Source organism: Toxorhynchites rutilus, chromosome 2 (assembly GCF_029784135.1).
Source record: "Toxorhynchites rutilus septentrionalis strain SRP chromosome 2, ASM2978413v1, whole genome shotgun sequence".
Lineage (NCBI taxonomy): Eukaryota > Metazoa > Arthropoda > Insecta > Diptera > Culicidae > Toxorhynchites > Toxorhynchites rutilus.
The window spans coordinates 270,342,372-270,370,186 of NC_073745.1; the positions used below are offsets into that span (position 1 = coordinate 270,342,372).

The window sequence follows — 27,815 nt, forward strand, 5'->3', positions numbered from 1 at the left end:
GGAGTATATGGTAGGTAAAATGAAAACCCAAACACAGAACATGCAAGAAAAAATGAAAAATTTCAAATGCTTATAACTCGAACATTTCTTACTGGATCGGAAAGATGTTTCCATCAATTAATGCGGAATATTTCTACGCTTCTGTCGCAATAAATAAAATGTTATTTTTCATTAGATAAACAATTGAATAACTGTGAAATGTCAAGCGTGATCTAAACGTCCTAATCACCTAGTTTTGATTGGCCCGATTTACGGTTTCCCGAACACAGACTTCAAAATCAATGTCCCTGTGGGAATCCGCTTAGCAAATATACATGCAAGTAGGGGGTATTTTTGTTTCAACCGAGCTGTGTTTCCCAAACATGGACTTCAAAATCAATGTGCCTGGGGAATCCGACTTTGTATATTTTTTCGCGATTATGCAATTATGAGCACTATACCATACACAAACGTGCAAATTTCCAACCAAACCGAATATGGTCAAAGGTGATCGGTCCGTCATTCGGCGTGATATTTACCAAGAAGAAGATGAATTTTGATTCATCTTCAATCATCTTCGGTTAGAATCAGTCATATGTAATAATGTTTCAGCGACTTATTAATTACTGGTGGCAATTGAGATAACATGTTTTACCACCCGTTTTATGACTTCAATAGGTTCAGTTCAATAATGCAGCTTGTTTTCAACTTCTCAACTAACCACTTCGGAACCCTACGTCATTTCAAAAAGTACCCGAGTTACAAGTTGCCTGAAAAGTGAACATTGCGCATTGTTTTAAACTTTTATTTTGTTACACTTGTATTTTCCCTTCATTTGACGTAACATACCTTCAACTACCGCCCTAAGCTTTTACCTCATCTTCACCGTCCGACATTGAACAATTGGTAATAACGACGGCCCAACAAACGAACCGATCTTATATATTTCCTTACTTTTTTACTTCGCATCATTGGTGCTAATTGGTAAGTAATCAGCGGGCAAACCAATACCCAAAGTTATCCAACGTTTCAGGCAGAGAAAACACAGTCCGTCTACAACCTCATCATAAAGGTCCCGTGTATACACGTGTGTGTGATGAAGCGATTGAGCCGATAACCGGGGGACTTAATAATTTGTGCGATTTTCTCACTTTCCGCTAAACCAACGCCGCTTTGGGATGAATCGACCGCCGCTTCGGCAGTCAATATGACACGATTTCCACAGGCTCAAACACACAGACCCCACCTATGCAACCGGATGAGTTTCGTTTTCTGTTTTTGCCGGAGTGGATAATGAGGCACCGCAATTAAACTGTTAATTCCCGACGATTTGACGGAAATCACGTTTTCACGGTTGTTTATCGATACTATAAACGTTAGGTTTTTAATTGCTCAATTTGCGACGCAGAATTGATGCTGTGTGGAGTTGTGCTCGTTTCGAAACGTCAGTTCTTATCTTGTAAATTTGATTCGAGAAAATGATCCTGCGAATCCGAGCTGTCATATCAATAATCATCCAGTTCAATAACATTAACGCATTAATTTCTATAAAAAAAAAAAGGAAACTCATGTAGGGCATTAGCATCTCCGTCGTCTGTTAACTATCCCCAGATTAAAGAATCTAAGAAATCGAAAAAGAGCCATAAATAAAAATCATTCCTAATGGATCGCGCGTCCGAGTTCTACAGAGATTCTGGTACATAATTAATTACGTATAAAAGTTTCTCCGAAAAATTGATTTATGACATCAGACTCCGTAATACCCCGATTATGCTTTGCCATCGCTGAAAATGAAAGGAAAAGTTTCGTTCACCCGACTGCTAGTTACAATCAAAGCAAAGGGACGGTATGAAACATTCCGAAGGGTACGACCTCGACTTTGTTGTTCCACGAACATCGCCCAGCGCCGGTTGCCGCGCCCACTGGCACCTAACACTTCGGACTCTTTATATGTGAAGAAAAGCCCGCGAAGGGACATTGGGGTACAATGGGTTCTTACCCATTCACTTCGGAAAGATGAGCATGGTTCTGTTGTCAGTTAGTTGTTCATCATTGCATTACTGTCTATTTTAAAGTCGACCTAAAATACACTAAAAATCATGTGCATTAGAAACTTGAATAGACATGTTTCTGTTTGATGATGGTATTTATTTTGTAACCGTCCGATTAATGACGTTTAGATAGAAAATCCCATCAAAGAGACTTTTTAAGGGCAGTTACCCAAATTTCTGGGATTGTAAAAAAGTGAGTATTTTTTACCAGAAAATCATTGCTCCGCATTGTTTGCTGTTTAATACTTCATCAAATATACATAGAAGAACACAAAATATTATTCCTATTTCAATTTTTATTTTTCACTACCTGACCCGGCGAACTTCGTCCCGCCCGAAATTATTTTTTTATATGAATTCTTTCGAACATTCACGTTTTCTTTCTAAGCGAACGTTCTCGGGTTCAATCGCAGGAATTGCCATTGATTGATCTTCTAATTGATCCTTTACAATTTCCTTTTATTATAGTTTTCCTATTACTCCTAACAAAACTCGTCATTATAATATAAATTTATTTGCAAATACAATTTTTTTTCAAGAATTTTGATTCACTTGCAAATAACATGTTTCTCCGTTATATGGAATATATGTTTGATACAGAAAAGTAAATTTTCATTCATAGTTTTTATTTTCAAAGCGCGTTATTTTACCTGAGAATTTATTTCCATGCTCGCTTCTCACCAACGGAACACGCATCTTAATTCCGCAAACGCGAGATCCAACTAGGCTAACAACTAGGTCATTATAGAATATATGGGAATTATTTTTTTACAAACTTTCTCTCAAACCATTTCGAAGACTTTAAAATTTTAACCATTTTAGTTTTAACTCATGATTTTTCAAACTCAACCGATGGTCCGAAAAATTTTCGGATGACTTTTTCAAAAATTCATAATTTTTGAACTACTGAGCCGATTCAGATGATCGACATCTGAAATTAAAGCAAATGAGCTGGAAAAAATATTACGTTCGCGAAAAAAATGGATTCTTTTCTAGTTTAGTTGCATAGGAACATTTAACGAAGACTGAAAACTAGTTAAATTTTAAAATTCATTCAAAAACGAAAAAAGACACATCTTTGATTATTGTACACGTTATGTAAAAAAAACCTCAGCTTTCAAGAAAAAATATTAAAAAATATAGCACCATCTATTTTTACCGAGAAAACTATGAACAATAATATCAATAATATCAATAATTACAAAAACCAAAATTCATTTTTTTTCGGAAGTGTGATATTTTTTTTTAAAGAAGACTAGATCATTGGCTTCAATTTGATATTTTGATCTTCTGAATCGGTCCAGTTGCTCAAAGCTTATGATTTTTTCAATAATGTTTTTTTTTTAAAAAGGGGGAAAAAATTTTTTTTTTTTAACCATCGGTTAAATTGAAAAATTCATAACTGGAAAACGAACAAAATCACATCTATGATTTTTACATAGGTTATGTGAAAAATATTCAGCTTTTAAAAACAAATATAAAACGATATAGTGCTCTCTAGTCCAAAGCCATGAAAACAACAAAAAACAAATACAATAAATAATTGCAAAAACAAGATTCATATTTTTGGCTGGTGTGATATTTATCCAAAAAAAGGCTTTGGCTTTAATTTTATATACCGATCATCTTAATCAGTGCAGTAGTTCGAAAGTTATGAATTTTTGTAAAAGGCAAAAAATCTATTTTTCGGACCACCCTAAAATGAAAATGAGCACCCTAATAAAAAAAATAAAAAAATGCGGGTCTAATATTTTGCGATAAAGAACAAATCTACCAGTTTTCACGAAAATCGGAGGACTACTTTATCGGTTTCACATGGAATGGCTGCATATAGACAAAATATTGTGGTGGATACCCGCCTGATCGATACATTGTATGCGCGCTATCAGCATAAAGCGCTATCCGATACTCGAAGAATGAGCGATTGTTGCTTATGCTGACGGCAGCGAAAAGGATCACGTAGCCATCCACTGCGAGCATAGAATAAGCACATGAATGTAAAATATGAGTTTGAATAAAAGAGTCTAGTCGCGACCGTGCTGGAAGCAAGACGTGCGTTCTCAACAACGGTATCTCATCATAGCCCCCCCAAGTCCCCCAGGGACTTGTCAATATATAGGAGTGCGTTATTTCGCCTAATATTCCATTTCTATTTTCGAACAAAGATCAATTTCGTTTGCGCAAACATCGAATGGACTAACAACGCTTACCATGATATAGTTGTAAAATATATCTTATTTCCTATTTCCTATTTCCTATTTCCTATTTCCTATTTCCTATTTCCTATTTCCTATTTCCTATTTCCTATTTCCTATTTCCTATTTCCTATTTCCTATTTCCTATTTCCTATTTCCTATTTCCTATTTCCTATTTCCTATTTCCTATTTCCTATTTCCTATTTCCTATTTCCTATTTCCTATTTCCTATTTCCTATTTCCTATTTCCTATTTCCTATTTCCTATTTCCTATTTCCTATTTCCTATTTCCTATTTCCTATTTCCTATTTCCTATTTCCTATTTCCTATTTCCTATTTCCTATTTCCTATTTCCTATTTCCTATTTCCTATTTCCTATTTCCTATTTACTATTTCCTATTTCCTATTTCCTATTTCCTATTTCCTATTTCCTATTTCCTATTTCCTATTTCCTATTTCCTATTTCCTATTTCCTATTTCCTATTTCCTATTTCCTATTTCCTATTTCCTATTTCCTATTTCCTATTTCCTATTTCCTATTTCCTATTTCCTATTTCCTATTTCCTATTTCCTATTTCCTATTTCCTATTTCCTATTTCCTATTTCCTATTTCCTATTTCCTATTTCCTATTTCCTATTTGAAAGTTAATTGGCTATTATGAGTATAGTGAAGTAAAGTCATGATTTTTGTAAATTTGAGTTGAAAAAGGCACTGTTGAGTATTTCACTTCTAGAATGTTACTTAAAACGATTGATTTGGAAGGTTCACAACCAAGGATGCAAAATTTCGAAAGAACATGTTGAAATCGAAAAGCAATTTTTATCAGTGCAAAATATCTCCACCGACACTCTTCACTTCTTTCTATCGCGGTGCCGCTGTGCCTATGACCGCTGGCTCACCATCTCGTTTGTTTTGATATAGTTTTCGTTCCATCAACAGAAATATCAGTTCATTTTCGATGTCAGTGAATGCTCAAGCCGAAAATATCACCTTTCATTGCGTCCTGGTGAAATTTTCGTTTTTCGCAAAAAAAAAACAGATTTTTCAAAAATTTCAAATAATGCTTCTCTCTTTCCAATCAAGATGAAACGGATTAAAACTTGGCAACGTTTACTTTTGAGCCAAACACAGATAATAAATCAGAAGAAGAAGCAAAGGAACAATTAGTTGCACCATGTATTTTTTGGAACAAGTGAACAAGTGAACAATGTAACGATGAAAGAGGTCGATTTTACTTGACATGCTTTCTAATGCAACAAGCAGCGTTCATCTATTCCAATCAATTCAAAAGTAAGTTTACATGGCAAGGTTTCTGGGAATGTAGTTACTTTGCCCATTTTCGGGCCGCTCAGAGAATCGTGTTGCATCAAAGCACGTTGCATTTATAAGATAAGGAAGGAAGACACAACATTCTAGAGACGACCGAACTGCAAAGTTTAAAGCCTCTTAAAAACAAAGAAGTGAAGTGATATGAATACAACATTCAGTCAAACCCCGACCAGCATGATGAGTGTTGAGAGTTTGAGCGGCGCAAAAATGGGCATAGCAACAACATTCCCAGATAAAATATCAACGTCAACACATCAGGCTGGTCGGGTTTTGACTGAATGTTGTGTTTTCCAAATGTTGCATATGCATCGCGCTTCGATGCATTATGATTCTCTGAGCAGTGCGAAAATGGGCATAGCAACTACATTCCCATATAGAGAATCACGTTGCTTCGAAGCACGATGCATATAAAAGAGAAGGGTGGAAGATCCAACATTCATTCATAAAACAAAGGCTAAAAATTATATATTGTATTACTTAAAAAAATGCCATGTAAACAAATGAAATGAAAAGAAATATATTATAATTTAAATTGGAAAAAATACAACATTTATTCACGCATCTTGTTGCTGTGTCCATTGCTCGCCCCGCTCATTAAAAGCGTTCTGTACAATGTTTAGTAGCAATTACAATTCGATAGTCAGCCAGCGCCAGCAACCAGTTACCGGCGGCGGCAATGGTGTCCATCAAAAGTCGCGACTCAATAATTGTGAAACACTTCGATCTGAATTTTTACCAATTTTATCATAAAATTTCCAAAAAATCATAACCTGCTTCGCAAAGTTTATTCATCATATGAATATGAAGGAATAAAATACGTTGTAGAGAACAAATCAGGTAAATAAAAAAAAATTGGATTGTTTGGCTTCATTCTCGTTTTTTTTTCATAAAATTCTTCAAAACAGTATCTAAATATGATCCTCTATCACCTCATGGAGGAATTCTGATTGTTTATATGAGAAAGGTATTTTATCACTTTAAGGGGTTGAATCAAAAATTAAATTCTTCTATTATATTCAAAAAACCAAAAAATATATGTATGAAAAAACAAATTAGAAATTTTGTTTTGTGTTTTTGTGCCGATTATATACAGTGAATAGAAATAGGAGACGATTTTATACAGTCTCTGATTTATTTTCACTGTATATAATCGAATCCGCCCTGTATTATATTGTTCCTAAGATATCATAAAAATCATTCGCCTATCCAGAACATTTTTTTTCAAACCAAAAATTTTTATTTACTCTCAATTCTCATCTCGATTGACCAAAGCGCCCCAGCATCCCAACGCTCGGTGGTTTGGTAGCTAAGAGTTACGAGATACCCAGAGAACCACCCAGCGCTTCCCATGCGTGGTTCGGGTGGGTGCGCACGCACATTAACGCCTCCGATCGTCATTTTTGCCTCATTATGATGGCTGCTACTTAATGCGAACGCGCGGGATCGCTTTGTAACTGGCGTACATACTCATAATAGCATTATGATATGGCTGTGCCATCATCCTTGAGAGATTTCACTGCCATCGTGCCATCACTTGAAGTGAGCGGGGCAAAGGTCGATCGGAGCCAATGAACCGACCGCGGCTATATTTTGTGTGGATAATCAATTAAGCCGCAAACGAAAGTATTTTTTAATTAAGCTTCCCAATTAGCGGTAAAACTTCCCAAGCAAATAAATCTCGTGCGCAATTACAATCGACCGGTAATGGAAGTGCATTCCTAGCGTTTTTAATATGCATGATGAGACAACAAGACGTATCTTTATGTATATATGTTTGATTGGGTTTTTTCATGGAAAAGTCTAGTGCATAACTCCACCGTTCGATCACAATCCACACAAGTTCAATACCCCAAGCCCACTTTTGTCCTGACATCACAAACTGTTCGCTCCATATTCACCACAATCCGGTTTCCGTCCGGTCCGGCTATCTGATGTCATCTTGTCATCGCGTTTTTTGCCACCGCTCTGTTCCGTCGTCAGCCACCAATCAAAACATGATCCCTATAGGCTTGCGATACGTAGTAATGCTGCGAATCGTAGGCTTGAACAAGAGCAAAAATTAGCCAACGAGTGTTGATTTTGCTTGTTCCGGCTCATTAGGTGGAGGCGTCGTTTTTTTCCTATTGTAGGCGCGATCGATCCAAGTTGCGCTCCAAGTTCATGTTATGTTTTCGCACGACTCGCTCGTATGCTCTTACCACACAAACCGCGACTCGCGGTGATGCTGGGCATCGATCTGCTGTCGAAGGAACGAAGCGAACCTGGGGTAATAAAAGTTAAACCACCAAGCGAGCGACCAGTTTAGGCTCGGTCGCGGAACATGACTGCGATTTATCTCTATTTTTTGTTTGTTTGTTTTGCGTTTGCAAAATGGAATCAAATCCGTCTGAGTGAGGGGTGGACACGTTTTGCGACCGTTTTAACCTATTTCCTTTCGCGCCTTCATTCAACAATTTGGAATTGGAGGTGATCACATCACAACTGGTCACCAGGGATAATAGGCTGCTGGAATTAATGAGTTTGTTTTGTTTTCTTATTTAGGCGAAATATTGTTGTCGGGTAGTGTAGTGAACAGACTTTTTGTGTTAACAAGAATTTATTTTGATGGGCTTTTAATCACACAACTATCGACGCCGTCCACATGGACTACGAGGACCGAAAAAGCATGATTTTTGACTCCCACCTCTCCCTTCATAGAAAAGCGTGGACATACTTCAATTTTTTAATTTCAAATCAATAATGTAAATAATTGAATTATGTCTACATTCCTTTTATAATTTTGTTTTTAAATAAAACAAATAGGAGGGTGGTGTTCAAGGCACGCCCGTGTCGTTAACGTAGGACTACGAAATTATTGCATTCATTTCGCCTAAATTTGGAAAAACACTTTCCATATTAACGAAATTTTATTATTAACTTTTTGGTAATATTTTGAGTGTCAAAAATATTTTTGGATCACCCTTGAATGGAGATTGGCACCCTAATAAAAATATTAAAAAAATACGGATCAAATATTTTGCGATAATGAACAAAACTACCACTTTTCACGAAAATCGGTTTGGGATGGAATGACTGATAAAATATCAAATAATATGTGACTTTTTGTTTTTATATTGTGTTGGGGAAAATTAAATGTCGTATATTGTTACTTAAACATATCTTGTGTTGTACTTATTGCATCGGGTCATACTATACGGCTATTTAAAGACGACAATCTGTGCTACAAGTGTCGTTTTGACAGTGTTGTTCTTGTCCTTTTCAGTCTCAAGTTACAGCGCCTCAAAGATGGAGTCCATCAAGCAAGGAATCCGCCATATTTTACGTTTTTACTACCTGCGAGGTAAAACTGCAACAAAAGCGGCCGAAAAAATTTGTGTAGTTTATGGACCCGATACTGTAACGATTCGCACAGCACAGCGTTGGTTTGATCGATTTCGTTCTGGTGTAGTGGCTGTCGAAAATACACCCCGTACTGGTAGGCCAATCGTCGTGGAAACCGATAAAATCGTTGAAATCATTCCAGTAGACCGGTAGACAGTAGACTCGATCGATTGGCCAGGAACTCGGTATGGACCATAAAACCGTTTGGAACCTTTTGCAGAAGATTGGATTCCAAAAAAAAACTGGATATATGGGTGCCACACGAGTCGACGAAAAAAAAAACTTTTAGACCGAATCAGCGCCTGCGATGCACTGCTGAAACGAAACGAACTCGACCCATTTTTGAAGAAGATGGTGATTGGTGATGAAAAGTGGATCACGTACGACAACCTAAAGCAAAAAAAAGTCGTGGTCGAAGCGCGGTGAGCCGGCCCAAACCATCGCCAAACCCGGATTGACGGCCAGGAAGGTTTTGCTGTGTGTTTGGTGGGATTGGAAGAGAATCATCCACTATGAGCTGCTCAACTATGGCCAGACCCTCAACTCGGTTCTCTCCTGTAAGCAACTTGACCGTTGGAAGCAGGCGATTGACCAGAAGCGGCCAGAAATGATCAATAGGAATGGTGTTATTTTCCACCAGGACAACACTCGGCCTCACACATCTTTGATGACCCGCCAGAAGCTACGGGAACTCGGATAGGATGTCCTATTGCACCCACCGTATAGTCCGGACCTGGCTCCAAGTGATTATCATCTCTTCCGGTCCATGCAAAACGCTCTTGGTGATACTAAGTTGGCCTCAAAAAAGGCTTGCAAAAACTGGCTGTCGGAGATTTTTTGCAAATAAGGAGAGGGGGTTTCATAGGGGGGATACTGAAGTTGCCTTCTAAATGGCAACATGTTTGCGAACAAAACGGCGCATATTTGACTTAAATTGGATAATTTTAAGTATCTATCTTTATGTATAAAAATGGATTTCTGTCTGTCTGTCTGTCTGTTGGATTCTTATGGACTCGGAAAGTACTGAACCGCTAGACATGAAAATTCGTATGTAGGGGTTTTTGGGGCCGGGGGAGGTTTTCGTGAAAGTTTGAGACCCCTCCTCCCTCTCTAAGGGGGAGCTGCCATACAAATGAAACACAAATTACTGCATAATTCGAAAACTAATCAAGCAAATCGAGCAAAATTTGGGATGTGAGGGTTTTTGGGTACGAGAAATGTTTCTATGATGGTATGTCCTCCCTCCTCTGGAATAGAGAGGGGGTCCCATAAAAATATTACACATATCCCAACCAAAAATATTCCAACCAAACATGACAATTGAAAATTTTCGGATAACTCTGAAGGAAAATGGGAAAATTCGGAAAATTAAATTCCCATATGTTCTACAATTACATAGTGACAAGCGTTGTCAGTCCATTTAAGGTTTGCGCTAACGAAATTGATCTTTGTTCGAAAGTGGAAATGGATTTTCAGGTGATGAAACGCACTGCTATGTCTTCTTCTATCTATTCCAATAAAAATGTGTCGCCGAATGTGTTGATAAGTGCAAAACTCGAAGAAGGAATTGTCCGATTTAGGGCTGTCTTTATTCTATCATATTTTCTGTATCAAACATTCATTCATGTAACGGAGAAACATGTTATTTGCAAGTGCTTGAACGGGAATTGTGTCTGAAATTAATCTGATATTATAATGATGAGTTTTGGTAAAACTAATAGGAATATTATAGTAAAAGGTAAATTCAACGGGGTTGATTAGAAGATCAATCAATGAACAGTTCTGCGATTGGACCCATGAACTTGCGTATAGTAAGAAAACGTGAATGCTCGAAGGTATTGAAAACAAAAACAATTTTTGGGCGGGACGAAGTTTGCCGGGTCAGCTAGTATATATATATATATATATATATAAAAATGGATTTCTGCCTGTCTGTCTGTCTGATTCTTATGGACTCGGAAACTATTGAACCGATTAACATGAAAATTTGTATGTAGGGGTTTTTGGGGCCGGGGAAGGTTTTTGTGATAGTTTGATAGGGGGGGGGGGGGTGGCTGCCATCCAAATTGAACACATTTTTTTACATTACTCGGGAATTAATCAAGCAATTGAAACGAAATTAGGCATATTGAGATTTTAGGGTGCAATAAATGTTTCTATGGTGGTTAGACTCTCCAACCCCTCTCTAAGGGGGGGATGCCATACAAATGAAACACAAATTTGTGCATCACACGAGAATTAATCTAGCAAATGGAACCAAATTAGGCATATTGAGGTTTTAGGGTGCAATACATGTTTCTATGATGGTTAGACTCTCCACCCCTCTCTCTAAGGGGGTGGATGCCATACGAAAGACACACAAATTTCTGCGTTACTCGAGAATTAATCAAGCAAATGAAACCAAATTTGCCATTTGGAGGTTTTAGGGGGCAAGAAACATTTCTAAAGTGAGTCAGCACTCCTCCCACCTTTCTGAGGGGGAGGGGAGTCTGTCATAGAAATGAAACACAAATTTCTGCATAACTCAAAAACTAATCAAGCAAATGGAACCAAACTAGGCATATGGAGGTTTTAGGGTACAATACATGTTTCTATGGTGGTTGAATATTCCACCCCCTCTCTAAGGGGAGGAGGGCTGCCATGCACGTGAAACACAAATAACAGAGGCACACAAAAACAAACTTCACAAATTTTGGGCGGGACGAAGCTAGTGTTAAATAAAGCGTCAAATTTCGATCATAAATTCGACATTTCTTTCTCCCCAACCCAATATTTCCCCAGTTCCTATAATAATATTCAATTTGAATCAACTGTTTGAGGCACAACATAAATCCATTTTTACCGAAAACGGGTTTATTGTAGATTTTGAATTTCCATAGATAAGTACATCTTCCCTTTCCCCTTCAATCAAGGGTCCGGTATAATCGTTTGTTTGAGAAACAGCATTAGTTCATTCGATTCAACTTCGAGAAAACAACTAACAAACAACTAACCAACCAAATGTGTGAGTACAATAATACTGCTTCTGAAGACTACAATGTGGAAAAATATCTCTCTTCATATAAGAATGTATTTCAGTGCATTGATTTTTTTTTTCCCATAAAACACACCATGAACGTTGAGCGGACATGTTCTGTCAATATCCACCCAACAAAAACCTCTACTTTACATAACGATGCTGACTATAACAGACACAACATTGATATCCGATGAAAGCCAGAGATAATAATCAACCTCGCCCGTCAAGGTCATCGCCGTTCGTCATAAGTGCATCGCCGTTCATCTGTCGACCATAGCCGATGACTACAACAGTCTCTGGCCGACTCCTCGATCAATCCGCCGTGTATCAAACGAGATTGTTACTTTTTTATCCTCTCTTCTTCAATGATTTTCTTCTTCTTCCACCGCCGTGTGTCTCAAGATAACGACGCGGCGTCGATTAGGCCGATAATGGGTTGTGACAAGAGTCATTTTCTAATGGAGCGAATCACCTAACTATCGACACTAATGGATGCAAAACGAGCTGCTGCATAGGTAATTGGATAGATCAGAGTCTACAGCCGGGCAGGGAGGCAATGACGTGCTTGTCGTTGCAATCTATTAGCCGTGGGAAGCGGGTTAATGTGAGACCGGTGACACTGAACCCCTTGTTTACTATTATATTGTCGTATAGGAAATTTTCTTTTCATCTTTCTTCGTATAACATTAGTTAACATTATGAGTCGAGAATGGGAACCCAAATTTAACGAAATCCAAGAACAGCCATCTTTCAATGATAGCCATGTACGGTCATACACAACTCCACTTAATCTTAGAAACAATGAAAAAAGCATATAAACACTTTCCGAGAGTAAGTTGTCCAGGTCTGTGATCCGTGCGGCTTTGTTGGGGATTTTTATTAGTTCTATCTCACGAGGCTCTCCGCTATTTTAATATTGCTTTTAATTTATCTCCACTATTAGACTTTATGGGAGACTTTTGAACACAGAGATGTCAAATAATGTAGATAGCATAGAAGGAGAACTTTTGAATACATTTTAAATTTGTTTACTGTGATAATCAATATGCTAATAGAATGTAAAAATACTGAAAATGCTAACCACAAATGTTCTGATGAGAGATTGAATTTAATTTGATCTTTATGTCGGGGGTTTCCAGAGAAAATTCTTTCGATTATGAAGGCGTAGCATTGATTTTTTCACTTGTAAAACTGTTAAGACATATTATTGAAAGTCTGAATAAATAAATAACATGAATAACCCAAATAATTTCAGCAAATCCGTTTCTGGCGAAATTGATGAATAGGACTCTGATAATTCCATAATCGAGAGATTTTGTATTTATCAAATTTCCGGAAACAAAATTATGTTTTCTAAATAATCAATTTTAATAAACATGAAATGCAAAATGCAAATTGATTGCAGTTCGTTCACGATAGGAAAATTCGCACTCGCTTTCGGCGCGAAACATCACTCTGAAATAAGCAAAACAAACGCAATGTAAAATCGTAACTCGCCACATTGGTGAAAATGTGCCCCTAATTGGATCCTCTAAACAAAGATTTTCTAAACCCATTCAGTGCGAAATACGAGTCCATGGCAGCCAGTATCAATTGTTCGAACTCGATATCATCATTAATTATTTTACCCGGTTGCCGTTTTATTATTATGCATGTTTTTCATTAACGAAATGGGATCCATTCGTTAGTACCCGATTATGATCCGCGAACCAGCCGCGCTCAGTTTCTGGTGAAATCGATGGCCTAATGGCTGATGAGCCATTTCTGGCTCATTTTTTTTGTTTTATATTTCCATAACAACCAACCATTAGTTGTGGCAAATGCTTTGCGGCAAACGAGAAACAGTTTGCGGAAACGCACACAATGATCGGAATGTTTTATTTCGTAATGTTTTACCCGATAATAGATAATTGCCCGCTCCCCGAGACAAGCAAAAAAATGGGATTATGTAAAGCTGATAGTATTATGAAGTAACCGCCAGAACAAAGCCACAATGGACATTAATGGAATGCGAGGGAAAAACAAGTAGTTTATTGTACCAATAATCCAATTCAAAATTGCAACGCACTTTACCATAATTCTGATTCGCGTTTTTTTTTTCTCTGTCGATTGCAGGTGGAACATCGAGCAGTTCAGGAAGATACGGCCATCGACAATCGTCACTAGCTTTAACCCCAGAGGAGGAACCACTCGACTCATATCCTGTAAGTGTGAATAAGAGGCTGTCTCAAGAGTTTTGCTATATTTAGAAATCGATATGCGTTGCGGAATTAAGAGAAGATGGTCTGTTGAATGAATAATAAGGGAACAAAGTTTCGAATTTATTCTAGTTTGATTCTACCCACGACTGAAGCTCCCGGTAATTATTGTGTAAACAAAATTATAAGGTGATTATCACTTATTAACCTCATTAGACATAAGCTTACTTCCATTGCTTGCTCTGTGGAGAAGATAGTGATGCCTGAACACGTGCGTCATTTGCTATCAGATATTGCCCACTCGTGGATAATTACCCTCGTTGCAGCACAATATTCCCACTCTGATAACTAATCACAAAGGGAAGTTAAAATAAACAACAATCAGCTGTTTTGATCATCAAACTTCAATTTTAATAATCAATTGTTTTATAACTCAATTTTTTATGAAGATGTGTAGAGACTCTTAATTTTTTGGTATGAGGCAATGGGATCAACATAACAGAGATTCGGATAGTATCAACGCTGACGATGATTGTATGCGATAGAACTTCACACTAGCAGTCGACGAGTAGTGAAAACAAGTAGTCTTACCGTATTGAAAATGTTCCTAACAAACACAAACAATACAGGGGAAACACATCGTCTGCTCTAGAATATTTACGGTGAACATGCTGCATCAGATATAACGTACCGAATCGGTCGTCCAGTGGTAAGGGTAACAGCAACCGCAGCGGAACAAATCTTTCACCTTTAGTTTTAAACCAATGAATACAGCTCACTGCTGTAAATAACCTTTGTCACATCCGGCTTGAAATGCACTACACTTGAACGCGACATTTAAATAACAATACTAACAAATTGAATGGTCGATCAGATAAAAGCCGCCAATACGCCCGAAACCGTTCCAAAATAATAACCAGAAAGCCCGAAAACGTAACATAAAAAAAAAATTGGTGGGATGTTTTGGTAGTCCTAAGATGGGTCGATAGGTTGTGGAAGGTTCATTCATGAATTTCTTCTTGTTCTCATGAGAACGACCACCATCACCATTGACAACCTAACGGCATGAAAATTGTCGCGAAGTATCTTTTTTTGTTGTTTGAAAATATCCAGCGCAAATTATACAAATTATAAAGTACATTTCACAACATTTCTAACCGGTTTGCAAGAAACCTTGGTCGGATCGGACGCATCGTTCGTGTTTTATTGAGTTTTAAAATGGAAGTGCCGCTTAAAAAATCGTCCAAAAAGACGGGTGGGTAATGTCGGGGACATAACCGGAGTGACGTAGGACTATACAAAGGGGACAGCTTTCGTTAAATATATATTTTAAATTTATCGTTTTATTTTCTTCTCCTACGTGAATACCTACCTATCTACCTGAAAAATGGATTAGTTTACTGTTTACTCTTTATGAACATGTTGATGGTTCTGAAAAGAACCTTTGGTGTTGTGTTTTTGTTATCACTCGATATTCCTATCTTGTTCGGTTAAACCTTCCTGTTTAGCTATTGCGTTTGCCACTCGCCACAGCTTTCACAGTTGGAAAATTTCTTCCCATCCAGCTTGTGACATATTGTACATTAAATTACATTCAATGGCACGTCGCATTACCACCACTCAGTGTCGGATTGGAGGTAATTTTAACCTGTAATTGAACATTTGTGATGATAGTGGTACAGTGTCGACTTTCAATGTGGGGTCATAATTTGGACCCCGAACTCTATGTTTACAAAAATGTCCAACTAAATATGTCGCATTACAGGTCCGTCCAATTAGCTAAATGTCGAGATAAGTGTAAATTACTGTACTTTCAATCTAGAAGCAATTTAAGAATTGGTGAAAATCAATAAGCTCAGAACAACTGCCAAATTCACATACTCATCATATCCTGGCGAACAAATTATGAAAAAATCAATTTGTGTTTTATTATTATTTTGGATATTGTTTTAGAAAGCATTGAACTGTATTTCCTAAACTCTTTTTTGAAAGGTTTGATGGCCCTGAAAAGCGCCTTGTTTTATGGAATGGTTCCAATTTAGAAAACTTAGTACTCGTGGTTTTGAAAAAAACCATTTCGAACGCCCTCGATGCCGCCTTGTTCTGGATTTGCCACCAAAGCAGTTTGTATAAAGAACAAACTTTTTTCTTCTGCTACCTGCTGCCGTTTTGCGATTGCGTTTGCCACTCGCCACTCGCTGCAACTGCCTGTTGTCTTGATGTCCACCGAACCGAATGTGTTCTGTTCCGAATGCGGGTTTTCTTATCGTTGCGAGCAGCTTTGCCAGCTAACTCGATCACTTCGGCGGCCGAAACTATATAACGCCGGCTAGGTGGACTGGTGCACTGGTACTAACGCGCTCGGCCTAGCTACCCTTGCGGGGAACTCCAGATCAACACGGTTCGAGCGGGATTTTGCCTTTCCCTTCACTTTTCCTCCTTTACCATGTCCAGACATGGCTGCTTGGGTTGGTTTGTTGATGTGTTGTGATGCGAACCGATGTGGTGTACGGTTTGAATGAGAATGATCGTTACGGCAGCGGAGCGGGGATTTTTAAGCTGACTGGCTGGCTCGAGAATTACGCATGTGTGAGACTGCGACCAATGTTTCGTTCATTTTTTTCTTTTTCCTTTCCAATCGTGCTTCATTCTATTTCGCTGCTGCTCTGGTTGCCCGTTTTGGTCGGTACGATTTGAGGAGCACAAAATGGACCAATCAAAAATGGGCACATAGTGCATTTTGACAATGCTTGATATTTCACAATTATTCAATTATTTATCTCAAGAAAAATGAAATGTTATTCGTTATGATAGATGCGTAGATATATTTCCTATCAATTGATGCAAAAACCTTTGCGATACATCACACACTTTGCGATAATACATGATTTACCTTCGCATCCGCTCGCAAAACATACCTCTTTTATTTGTTAAATTGTTGACTTGTTTTATTATTTCCACTATTGATGTCTCAGGCGAAAAAATGCTGGATAAATTTGCCGTCTAATGGTATATATTATAACATATATCGTAAGAACGATTCTGCGTAATATGCATTTGAAAACTCTCAATAAACGTTACATTTTTCGTAGAGTGACCCCCCTATATAGAAATCAAAGACGTAGTCCTACGTCAAAACGTACTTTTTCATTTATTTCACGCCATCCTCAAAAGCATCGAGACATAAATTTTAAAAAAATATTGAATGTGCATCTCACTAAGGTGTATCAATAAAAATTACCAAAAAAATTTCATCAAAAATTGAAAATTTTGAATTTTTTTTTTGGGATTTAGAGATTCAGTACTACTCTAATTCAAATTTAAATGTGTTCCTACGGCTTTTCTAGATATGTGTGATTGTTTTCAGTGTTGCGCGATACAAAAAAGATTTTTTTTTTATTTCCAAAGGGCCTGGCTGGGTACGGGAGTAAAAAGTGCCCCCAAACCAAATCACCAGCTGTATGGAAAATATTATATAGGGTACTAAATATGAAATTTTGTCAGTATTACCATATATTTGAGTTCAACAAAAAAAAGATGGTGCAACATAGGATCTATGGTGAAAAATGCACCTTTTGGTTTTTTTCACGCCATTCTCAATAGCTTTGAGACAAAAATATGAAAAAAAATACTGAAAGTACATCTTGCTAAGGTGTATCGATCAATATTTTCAAACAATTTTTTCATCAAAAAACCAAATACTAAAAAAATTTGATTGATTTTTATTTTTATTTTAAATTGAATTTAATTTTTTTTTATTTTGAGATTCAGTACTACTCTAGTTGGTATTCAAATTTCTTCCTACGTCTATTGGAGGTATATGTGATTTTTTTCAGAATTTTTAGAGTTTTTTTCGCGGTACAAAAAAAAAGTTATATATATTTTCAGGCATTTCGAAATTTTGGAAAAAATATTACTTTGAGACCCACTTTTGCTCTAATTTTTATTTAAATGTGTTCATATATGTTGTTTTTTCCACATGTGGCGCATTTTTTTTCTTTTTTTTAAAGAGAATTGCGCAAAAAAAAATTTTTGGCCCTTGGGCATTTCTAATTTATTTTAAATTTGGAGGTCCAGTACTGCTCTAATATTTATTTAAATTTGGTTTTTTATATGTCTACACTTTGACGGTATATTTAGAGCATTACGCTGTACGAAGACTTTTCTCTCGTATCTTAAAATATATGAGATTATCTTTACATTGGATTTAGATGGTTTACCAAATTCATAGGAGTCAGGCGTACGATAGAGCTCTCTGAGAAAAAATACAATCCTTGTGGAAAGATAATTCGGATTATTGAGCAAAAACACTTACAAAAATCCAAATTATTATTATTTTTTGACGTGGGACTACGTCTAACCGGAGTATATGGGGGGTAAAATGAAAACATAAACACAGAACATGCAGGAAAAATGAAAGATTCCGAATGCTTATAACCCGAACATTTCTTACTGGATCGGAAAGATTTTTACATCAATTGATAGGAAATATTTCTACGCTTCTATCGCAATTAATTAACTGTTATTTTTCATTAGATAAACAATTGAACAACTGTAAAATGTTAAGCGTTATCTAAACGCCCTAATTGCCTCATTTTGATTGGCCCGATCTACAGTTTCCCTAATACAGCCATCAAAAACAAGCAGCCTTGGAGAAATCGGCATTGTAAATACATGAAAGTATGGGGACTTTTGTTCTCACCGAAATGTGTTCGCTAACACAGACTTCAAAACCATGCAGCGTTGGAGAGATCGGCATTGCAAATACATGAAAGTTGGGGGTATTTTTGTTTCGACTGAAATGTGTTTCCCTAACACAGACTTCTAATCCATAGAGCGTGGGAAAATCGGCATTGCAAATACATGAAAGTCGGGGGTATTTTTGCTCCGACTGAAATGTGTTTGCCTCTAACACAGATTTCAAAACCAAGATGTCTGGGGAAATCGGCTCAGCAAATAAACGCAAACTGCGAGTACTTTTGTACTCGCTTGTCTTTGTGCAAGTGTCTGAAGTTCATCAAATCAAGCAAATTCACGATTCGAGAAAAACGTACACTTGAGAGATGCAAACTTCAGAAGGAAACGTAAAATAAAATAATCGTTTGATGGTTCTTCCGTTCACATATTTTGTCCTAGGCATCATACCAAACGTAAAAAGACTGTCATTAAATTTACTTCTAACGAAGAACATAATCTATCAAAATGCATGAATTGACCTTATATGGAATTTTTACTCACAAAGCAAATATATTGAATTCAATTGAATTCGGGAATTGTTTCATTCTATTTTTTCATTAATTTCAATCAATACAAACGAATGATTGCTACGCTAAGGTAGTCTCACGTCAACCTTGCGGTTATATCATAGATATAACCCACCCATTTTTTTTCATCGTAATCTTACAATTGAAAACCACGAATAAAATTACGCTACAAAAACAACGAAAAGGTGCATTTTTAACCATAGATCCTATGTTGTTCCATATAAGGACTCAAATATATGGTACTACTACCAAAATTTCATATTTAGTACCCTATATAATATTTTCCATACATCTGGTGATTTGGTTTGGGGGCACTTTTTACTCCCTTACCCGGCCAGGCCCTTTGCTGCGTGAGCGTTTAATCTGATAGACCCTGTATTTCATACGCCTGGCGGATTGATTCTGAGAAAAAAACGGAGACTGTATCGACACTGCAAAACGTTACGTTGATCTGTACTCGTGATAATATATGACTACTACTATGCACAGAATTTTACTTCATGACTATAGAATTACTCAAACCGCAATATCACCTATAGAAAGAATGACCGATGAGGCTCAGGAGAAAAGTAATTAAATATACCCAAGAACATTTCACTCGTAAAAACAGTCGAGAAAATACTAATTATAATATAGTCAATAATCTTCTTATCTCGACATATTCGATAGTAATAATTTACTTTGAATAGGAGAAAAGTAATTGCAAAAAACTTGAAGAAATTGTTTGATTTGATAGGTCGTCCATGAACTACATTATATATTTTTCCAATAGGGAGGACACCCAGTGGGGTTGCTTATGATCAAAAATCATAAAATTATATACGAGTCGGACTCGATTATATACAGACTAGATTATATGTGATTCGATTATATACAGTTTGAAAAAAAATATATTTTTTTTTATATTTCAAATATGACTTATTTCAACAGGAAATGTAACCTTTCAACGTGAAGGTATAATTTATGTGGCTATTACATGTACAGTGGGGTAAAAATCGTGATTTTTGAAGATTCTGCTTTAATTTTCACCAGGAATTGTTTATATCGATATTTATTTATTTATTTATTTATCACCGTCTCGAATTGTTTATAATTCCTCAGACTGAATCCTTATATTAAATTCTTAATCCTATTTTTAAAGGCAGTTTTGGACACGTTAAAATCGAACACAGCACAAGCACTATTGAATTCACGGAAACAATTCTCTAAGGGGTTATGGAATCCGTAGGAAGTCCTATGGCGATTGATAAACAATAGATCTCGCTCACGTAGTTGTCGAAATGGTACATAGAATGATACATTATATAATAAGGATGGACAATCAAAATTTCCATTTAACAGATCAAACACAAATATTTTTTGAAGGTTGGCACGCCTAGAAGCTAACGATTCCAACGCGATTAGTCTGCAGCGGCTCAAGTAGTCGGGGAGATGGTCTGGATCTATCCAAGGCAGTTGTCGGAGAGCATATCTAATGAAACTACGCTGTACTCTCTCCATTCGTGTGATTTGGGTGCTGTGAAACGGAGACCACACGCAGACAGCATACTCCAAAATGCTACGTACTAAAGAGCAGTATAGCGATTTGATTGCGTAAACATCTCTGAAGTTATTGGTGCACCGACGAACAAATCCAAGGGCAGCAAACGCTTTAGCAGTAGTGACGCAGATATGCTCATTGAACCTTAGTTTGCTATCTAGGACGACTCCAAGATGTGTGGAATAAAGGTGTGACCGTGTCGTCCATAAGTGCGCGAGGGGAAACGGTATAAATATACAGAGGACTGTGGAGTGGGATTTAACTGCAAATAGAGATGTCTAAACTTTTCGTTTATTCGATTAATCGTGGGGTCATTTTTAAATTTAAATTTTTAATTGTCTTTCAGTATTCGATTAATCGAGCGAATATTTGTTTCTTGTAATCACAACGAACAGTCATTTATAATAAAAAAATGATGTCATAATTTTAATAGTTACATTAAATATAATTTTGAAATAAATATGGTGTACTGAAAAGGTATTTCAGTATTGAAATTTGAAAAGAGAGCACACCATGAAAATGATGCACAATATTTTTATTATACCAATATAAAATGTTTTCTGTTCAAAATTACCTATTCTTCGAATGTTGTTGAAATATCTGCTTTGTGTGTATTTTCCTGCTTTTTCCCTAAAACTACTAGTTCAAAAAAAGTATATTTATAGAATCATTGACCACTAGTATGGTATATTTTCCTTGGCACCCGGAGTTTAAATACTACTATTTTAGAACATGAGTTGAGACCACCTTTTTCAAGTCCGCATGTTACTTCTACAGACCTTGAATTCTTCATCCCAGTATCCTCCACCAGCAGGGAATCATTTTTATGCTTCAACCGTAAATGGTTTAGCATATTCGATGAATTTCGACGAAACACCGACGGTTAAACACATTTTGCACTGTATTTTTTGAAAAAAATGGTTCCCTTTTTCATTAATCGCGATTACTTTGATAATTATTCGATGTATTCATACTTTGATTTTTCATCATTCGATATAAAATTACTGATGCAGATTTTCGATTATTTGGATTAATCGAACGATTAACCAACGTCTCTAACTGCAAAACGCGGGAAAAATATCTCCATCACCAACCGACACCGAGAGTCGATTTATTCTCTTGATCTGAAACAAAAAATAAGATAGAGTATATTACAAACCTAAATTTAATCGTAAAAGACTCACGGCTTACAGAGACAAGGCTAGTTCTTTAGCGAGTAAACATTTTTTTTTTTTTGATGACGTCATCCGAGTCGTCAGTGTAAACAGTCGCCAGTTGTATTTTGTTTTCCGACTTACGCGTAAATGTTCCTGAAATGAAAAATCGAAAATGGTTCAATGCGCTGTGAGCGGGTGTATAAATTATGAAAATGACATTATCGGGCCAAAAAAGAGATTCTTTCGCTTTCCGAAAAACCGAGAATTATGTTCTTTGTGTATAAATGTTTTATCAAATTATTCATGGAGTTAAATATAATCAACTATATTATCAACGCACAAACATACAAAGCACGAAAAATAAAAAATAAGAACACATTGTTTACTTCAACGACTCAGATGACGTCACTAAAAAATGACTGATCCGGAGTATCTAGCCTTGTCTCTGTAAGCCGTGTAAAAGACTTACCTTTCAACTTCTCAATGCTCTTATTGCCACCAAAACAATTCCACACACAAAGAGCAAAAAAAAAGATATTGCAAAATATTGCAGATTGTTTACATACAAAATCCATGATGGCTGAAAGGCTTTTTTCATAAGTTGCGCTACCGTATTGTATCTATCGTGGACGACTCCAAGGTGGCGAATGGAATCAACACAATCTAGTGTTTCAGGTCCGACTGAATATTACAGCCAAATTAAGAACGATAGAAGTTGAATGTCAAAGAACAAATTGTAGAGCGGTTAAAAAACTTCAATTTAATTGATAAAAACAATCTAGTTTAATATAAATTTTTAGGATGAAATTAAAAATAACACATTAAAAATTATTAACCTTTATGTTTTTCACTTCTAAAATGTTATTAAAATCTTCTAATTTGAATGTTCCACTACTATATCCTGTACTTAATTTTCTCATCTTTCAAATAAAAGCATCAGAATCGTCTTCCGTTGCGTACTTCTTAATGTAGAGCCTGTTTGAAGCAACAGAGTCCGCAACTTAAAAAAAGTTCTATAACTCTGTCATTGTCTGTCAAATTCGAACATATGCGTAGGAGGTTTTTTTTTTCATCAAATATGATCGTCTATCACCTTCTGGACAGAGTCTTGCGCGAGCATCCGTCGGGTGCAGATGCGGTTTTCAATCGCTCCGTGTTTCATTTCATTTGTTTCTTTTTTCTGTGGAAGCGTCGGTTATGTGATGGAAATTAATTATGTTTCCAAAACGGTCCGAAAACATTTTAGAAGAGATTTCATGATCATAAATTCGACTGTATATGTTTTCATTAGTGTATAATCATTATACGAAGTGAAATGAAATATGTCAGCAGGGTTATCGGGCAAACCAAATGTCTGCAATTCGAAGTTTAGTTCCCGTCCGTTTACATCCCTTGCATCGCCTCGCGCGGTTGTGTGTGTGCGGAGCAGTTAACTGAGAGACTTTCTCGACTACAGTTTCGTGTAGTGTGAGAGGGAGCAATTCTTTTCCTGGAATTTGCTTTGGAGGTTTTCGGAAGTGAGAGTCCGTTCCACGGAGAGCAGGAGAACAAAGCACCACGTAGGCAGGAGCGGGCAGCGTTGCCAATGTTCCAGTTTAAACTGGATTCTTCCAGTTTTTTTTCTCGATCCAGTTATCCAGTTGAACCCCAAAATCTTCTAGTTTTTTGGAATATCGTCCAGTTTTATCCAGTTTTTCATATGTGTGCCCTAGTTTTATCCATTTTATGTAAAATAAAGTTACAATGATAAATATTATCTGTCCCTCCCTCTTCCTCTCCCTTATGTAATTTTATTTTCTGACATTTATCATTCGACCTTGGATCGATCTCTCTTTTCTGTGGCAAGCGAGGTTGTAATTCGGTTCTTTCCATTTTGTTCAATCCGTCGGTGTTTTATCGAAAATTCCAAAACGAAGAGCTTTCCCGAATTCCCCCAAGAATCAATGTGCTACACTGTGTTTCAATTTATATAAATATCGGATGTTCCAAACCATTCTGAAGATCAGACCAATTGATCTACCATTCTATTCGCGACTGGTACAATGTTCATAGAAGGGACACTTACCCAAAATAGTTCATAGAGTCCGCGTGCTATGCTGGCTCTGAGTTTATATAAACATCAGATGTTATAGATCTTCCAAAACATTCCATTGACTTTAATTGATATGAGTATAAAACCCAAGTAACCATGCTGCCGTTTACAACAAATGGAAATTAGTTTCTCATAGTCACTCAAAGAAATTTAATTAATTAATTAATTTAATTTAATTAATGCAAACAAACTTCCCTAAATAGCTAATGCATACTTATGCATGTGAACCATAGTGTATATATTGCAAGAAAGCATACTATGCATATTTTTTCAAAAGTACTTTCTCGAGCTAGAGGAAATATTTAAGGGCCCCTCATCTTGATCTTGATACCGAAATTTTGTTTGCACAAGCCTAATATAAGATGTAAATTAGCAATGAATAATACCAAAAAAAATTAGAGAAATAGCTTCTCAATATCAAAATTTTATAATTTCAATACCAAAGATTTTATGGATTTTATGAAGCGATAAATACGAAACTCTTCAAGTTTTGCCCAAATAAAACTATCCCTCAAATATTGTTTCACGATAATTACAGTTACAGTTTTACGAGCTACATATAAATACGACACAAAGCATAAAACATTTATTTCTCAAGCATCGTAATGGGTAACAAATCAATTTAGATAAATCTTAGCCGGTCTTCTTAAGACAAAAAGGTTTCACAGGATCCAGTTTTTTTAAGAGCAATCTTCCAGTTTTTTCAAAAATATTATTGGCAACCCTGGGAGCGGGTACATTTGTACCATCGCCGAATGAGCGCGATGAAATGAAAATTTTGTTCGGTCGATCTCGTTGCAACCTTTATCTTAATGCGCTTGTGTTCATCTTGTGATTTTTTCTATCTCCGACGAGTACATAAAATGTAGTGGTGAATCGTTTGCCAGACTTCGTTAAGCCCCGTGTATTGTCTGTGATTCTCGAGTTTTCATAACTAGTGTGAGGATTCTTTCCAGCGGTTCCGTAATAGAATGGATCGCTAGCATGACTGGGCTGAGCCGAAATCAACGTGAGAAAAGTAGATTTTATTTCTCTGCTAGCTACATGTGACGAACATCGAAATACATAGTCAATTTTTGCTCATCAGTTTAAGAATATATCGTTGATTATAAAAGGGTTTCTTAGCAACCTTCTCAGGTTGCCAAAAATAACCTTGGTCTACGCGATTGAATAAAAATATATATATCGAGTTTTTACAGGAGATTTTTTCAGGTCAGGAAAATTTTAGGCTTTTAGGGAATGAATCAAAAATCAAATTCCTCTTTTATATTCAAAAAACAAAAAATACATGCAAATAAAAAGAATAAAAAAACATTTTTTTGGCTCTTGAATCTTGAATCCCAAAAAATGGATCATGTTCTTTATGGACGGCCCCAAATGAAAAATGAAAAATGGATGCCATGTGATTCATGGGGTTCCCGGAATAAATCGCCACAGAAAACGACTGCAACAGAAACCACCGCTTATAAAATGTGTAGTAGGCTATAAATATTGTGGCGCGGTATTGTATTTCAAAACAAGAATTAACCGGGCAAACGTATCGCCCCAGGCAAACGTAACGCCCCGGGCAGACGTATACCGTCCGACGCTCGCTAGAGCTCGGTCGGACATTGCTAAAGGATCGTATCCTATGTTTCAAACTAACCGGGCAATCAGTGGATCCCAGGTTTGCGTGCGAGACACCGCCGCTTCCGACGGCGGGTCGGCGGTGGACTCGGATTGCGTCATCTTGGCGGCATGGGCCGCCTCGATTCCTTATCCTCGCCAAATGGGGACTTCGTCCCCATTACATTGTCCTCAGAATAAATTTCGAAAAACGAGAACAAGAGAATAAATTTATAATAGAAATGTGAGGCACATGATGTTTTTCCCGCGCCAAATATTTCTAGCCTACTACACTTTTTCTAAGCGGTTGTTTCTGTTGCAGTTGTTTACTGTGGCGATTTATTCCGGTCACCGATTCATGGATGTGGTAATTCATGTTCGGCATCCCGAAGTTATGTAAAAATCATAGTTTTTGGCATTTAACGACATTTTTTTTTTGCTTGGCTAGAGAAGGTTAGAGAGACGTGCTTGTTAATAGGACGCTTTTATGTGGTCACAAATCGCTTGCAACGCCAAAGTATTCTCTGTAACTCAACTTCAAACTGATCGGGTTTTGGGCCGGAAATCTCCCGCACCTCTTCCAGCAAAGCGTTGATCCTGACTCTAGCCGGTGGTGTGCATCTGCAGGCTGCGCTTCTCCTCCAGGAGACCGTCATGCATAGACTAGCCATTTGCTATGCGATGATCTATGACTTGATCGCCAGTTCGTTCGATATACTATGCCCCCAATAGGGGAATTGGGAGCATAGTGGTCACCCTACGGAATATGACCAATTCCTGCGCCCACATGCCGATTCAATTCTCGTTTCTCGATGAATATTATAGTTCAACTCGTTGTTCTTCAAGATAGCAAACGGCTTTTACTATAAAAACTCTCAATAGTACACTTTTCATCATTAGAAAAAAATGTTAAAATCGAACTTTTTTTGCTTGGAAGTAAAGTGGTCACCTTGTGGGGGCAAAGTGGTCACCCGCACATATCAAGCTAAATGAGAAAGATTTATGCGCTTTTTTTTGTCCGAATTTGTTCAAATCATATTTGATATAGTAGGTACATTAGTCAATCATTAGTCATTGTCAATGAAAATGGTCATCTCTAATTTCAGAAAGTTACTCCATAAAAAATGTTCACCACCTCGAAAAAAACAGCCTATGCCAAATATCAGCTTATTCGGACTTAAGGGAGAGTGGCGCAAAGCGGTCAAAGCTTGAGTTTTTTGAAAATCCAAAAATCACACAAAGAGGGAGTAACCGAAATCGGGATTTTCGAAAAAAAATTTTGATGTCAAATGTCTTAAAATTGCATGAAACGTCGAGATCTAGTGTCATCTCGAAAAATATTTTTTTGTCAAAAATCGACAATCTGGGACTTAGTTTTTTTCCGGAACACGGGATGAAACGTATGGTTTTAAGTGCCAATAAAAATAGTTACCTAGATTTTTCATTCGGAACTTGTTGCAAAATGTTTTGCACGATAATATACCCTATGCAAAATATTAGCTCATTCGAACTTTATTTATTAGTGCCAAAGACGTTAAAATGAGTTTTTTTTAACGAAAGATCACCGAAAATCGGGATTTTCAAAAAGGGTAGGTTATATCTATGATACAACCGCAAGGTTGACGTGGGACTACCTTGGCTTAGCAATCATTCGTTTGTATTGATTATATTCTTGATTGAATGAAACAGTTTCCAAATTCAATTGAATTCAATACTCCCGACTTACATGTATCTGCAATGACAATTTCCCCAAGCTCCATGGATTTGAAGTATGTGTTAGGGAAACACATTTCAATCGGAACAAAAATACCCCCAACTTGCATGAATTTGAAATGCCGATTTCCTCCAGGCACCTTGGTTTAGAAACCTCTGTTAGGGAACACATTTCGGTGGGAACAAAAGCTCCCGCTACTTTCATGTGTTTGCAATGCCGATTCCTCCATCGCTGCTTGGTTTTGAAGTCTGTGTTAGGGAACATTTTTCGGTGAGAACAAAAGTCCCCGT

At 36.9% G+C, this 27,815-nt stretch overlaps 1 protein-coding gene across 1 annotated transcript in view; it reads left to right on the forward strand.

The window, feature by feature from the left end:
• Window positions 1–27,815, forward strand: part of LOC129770295 (high affinity cAMP-specific and IBMX-insensitive 3',5'-cyclic phosphodiesterase 8) — a 495,796-nt gene that overhangs the window by 377,463 nt on the left and 90,518 nt on the right. Inside the window, exon 5 of the mRNA XM_055773030.1 lies at window positions 14,071–14,159. Within this exon, the coding sequence (XP_055629005.1) occupies window positions 14,071–14,159 (89 nt within the window). The remainder of the gene's footprint in view (window positions 1–14,070; window positions 14,160–27,815) is intronic.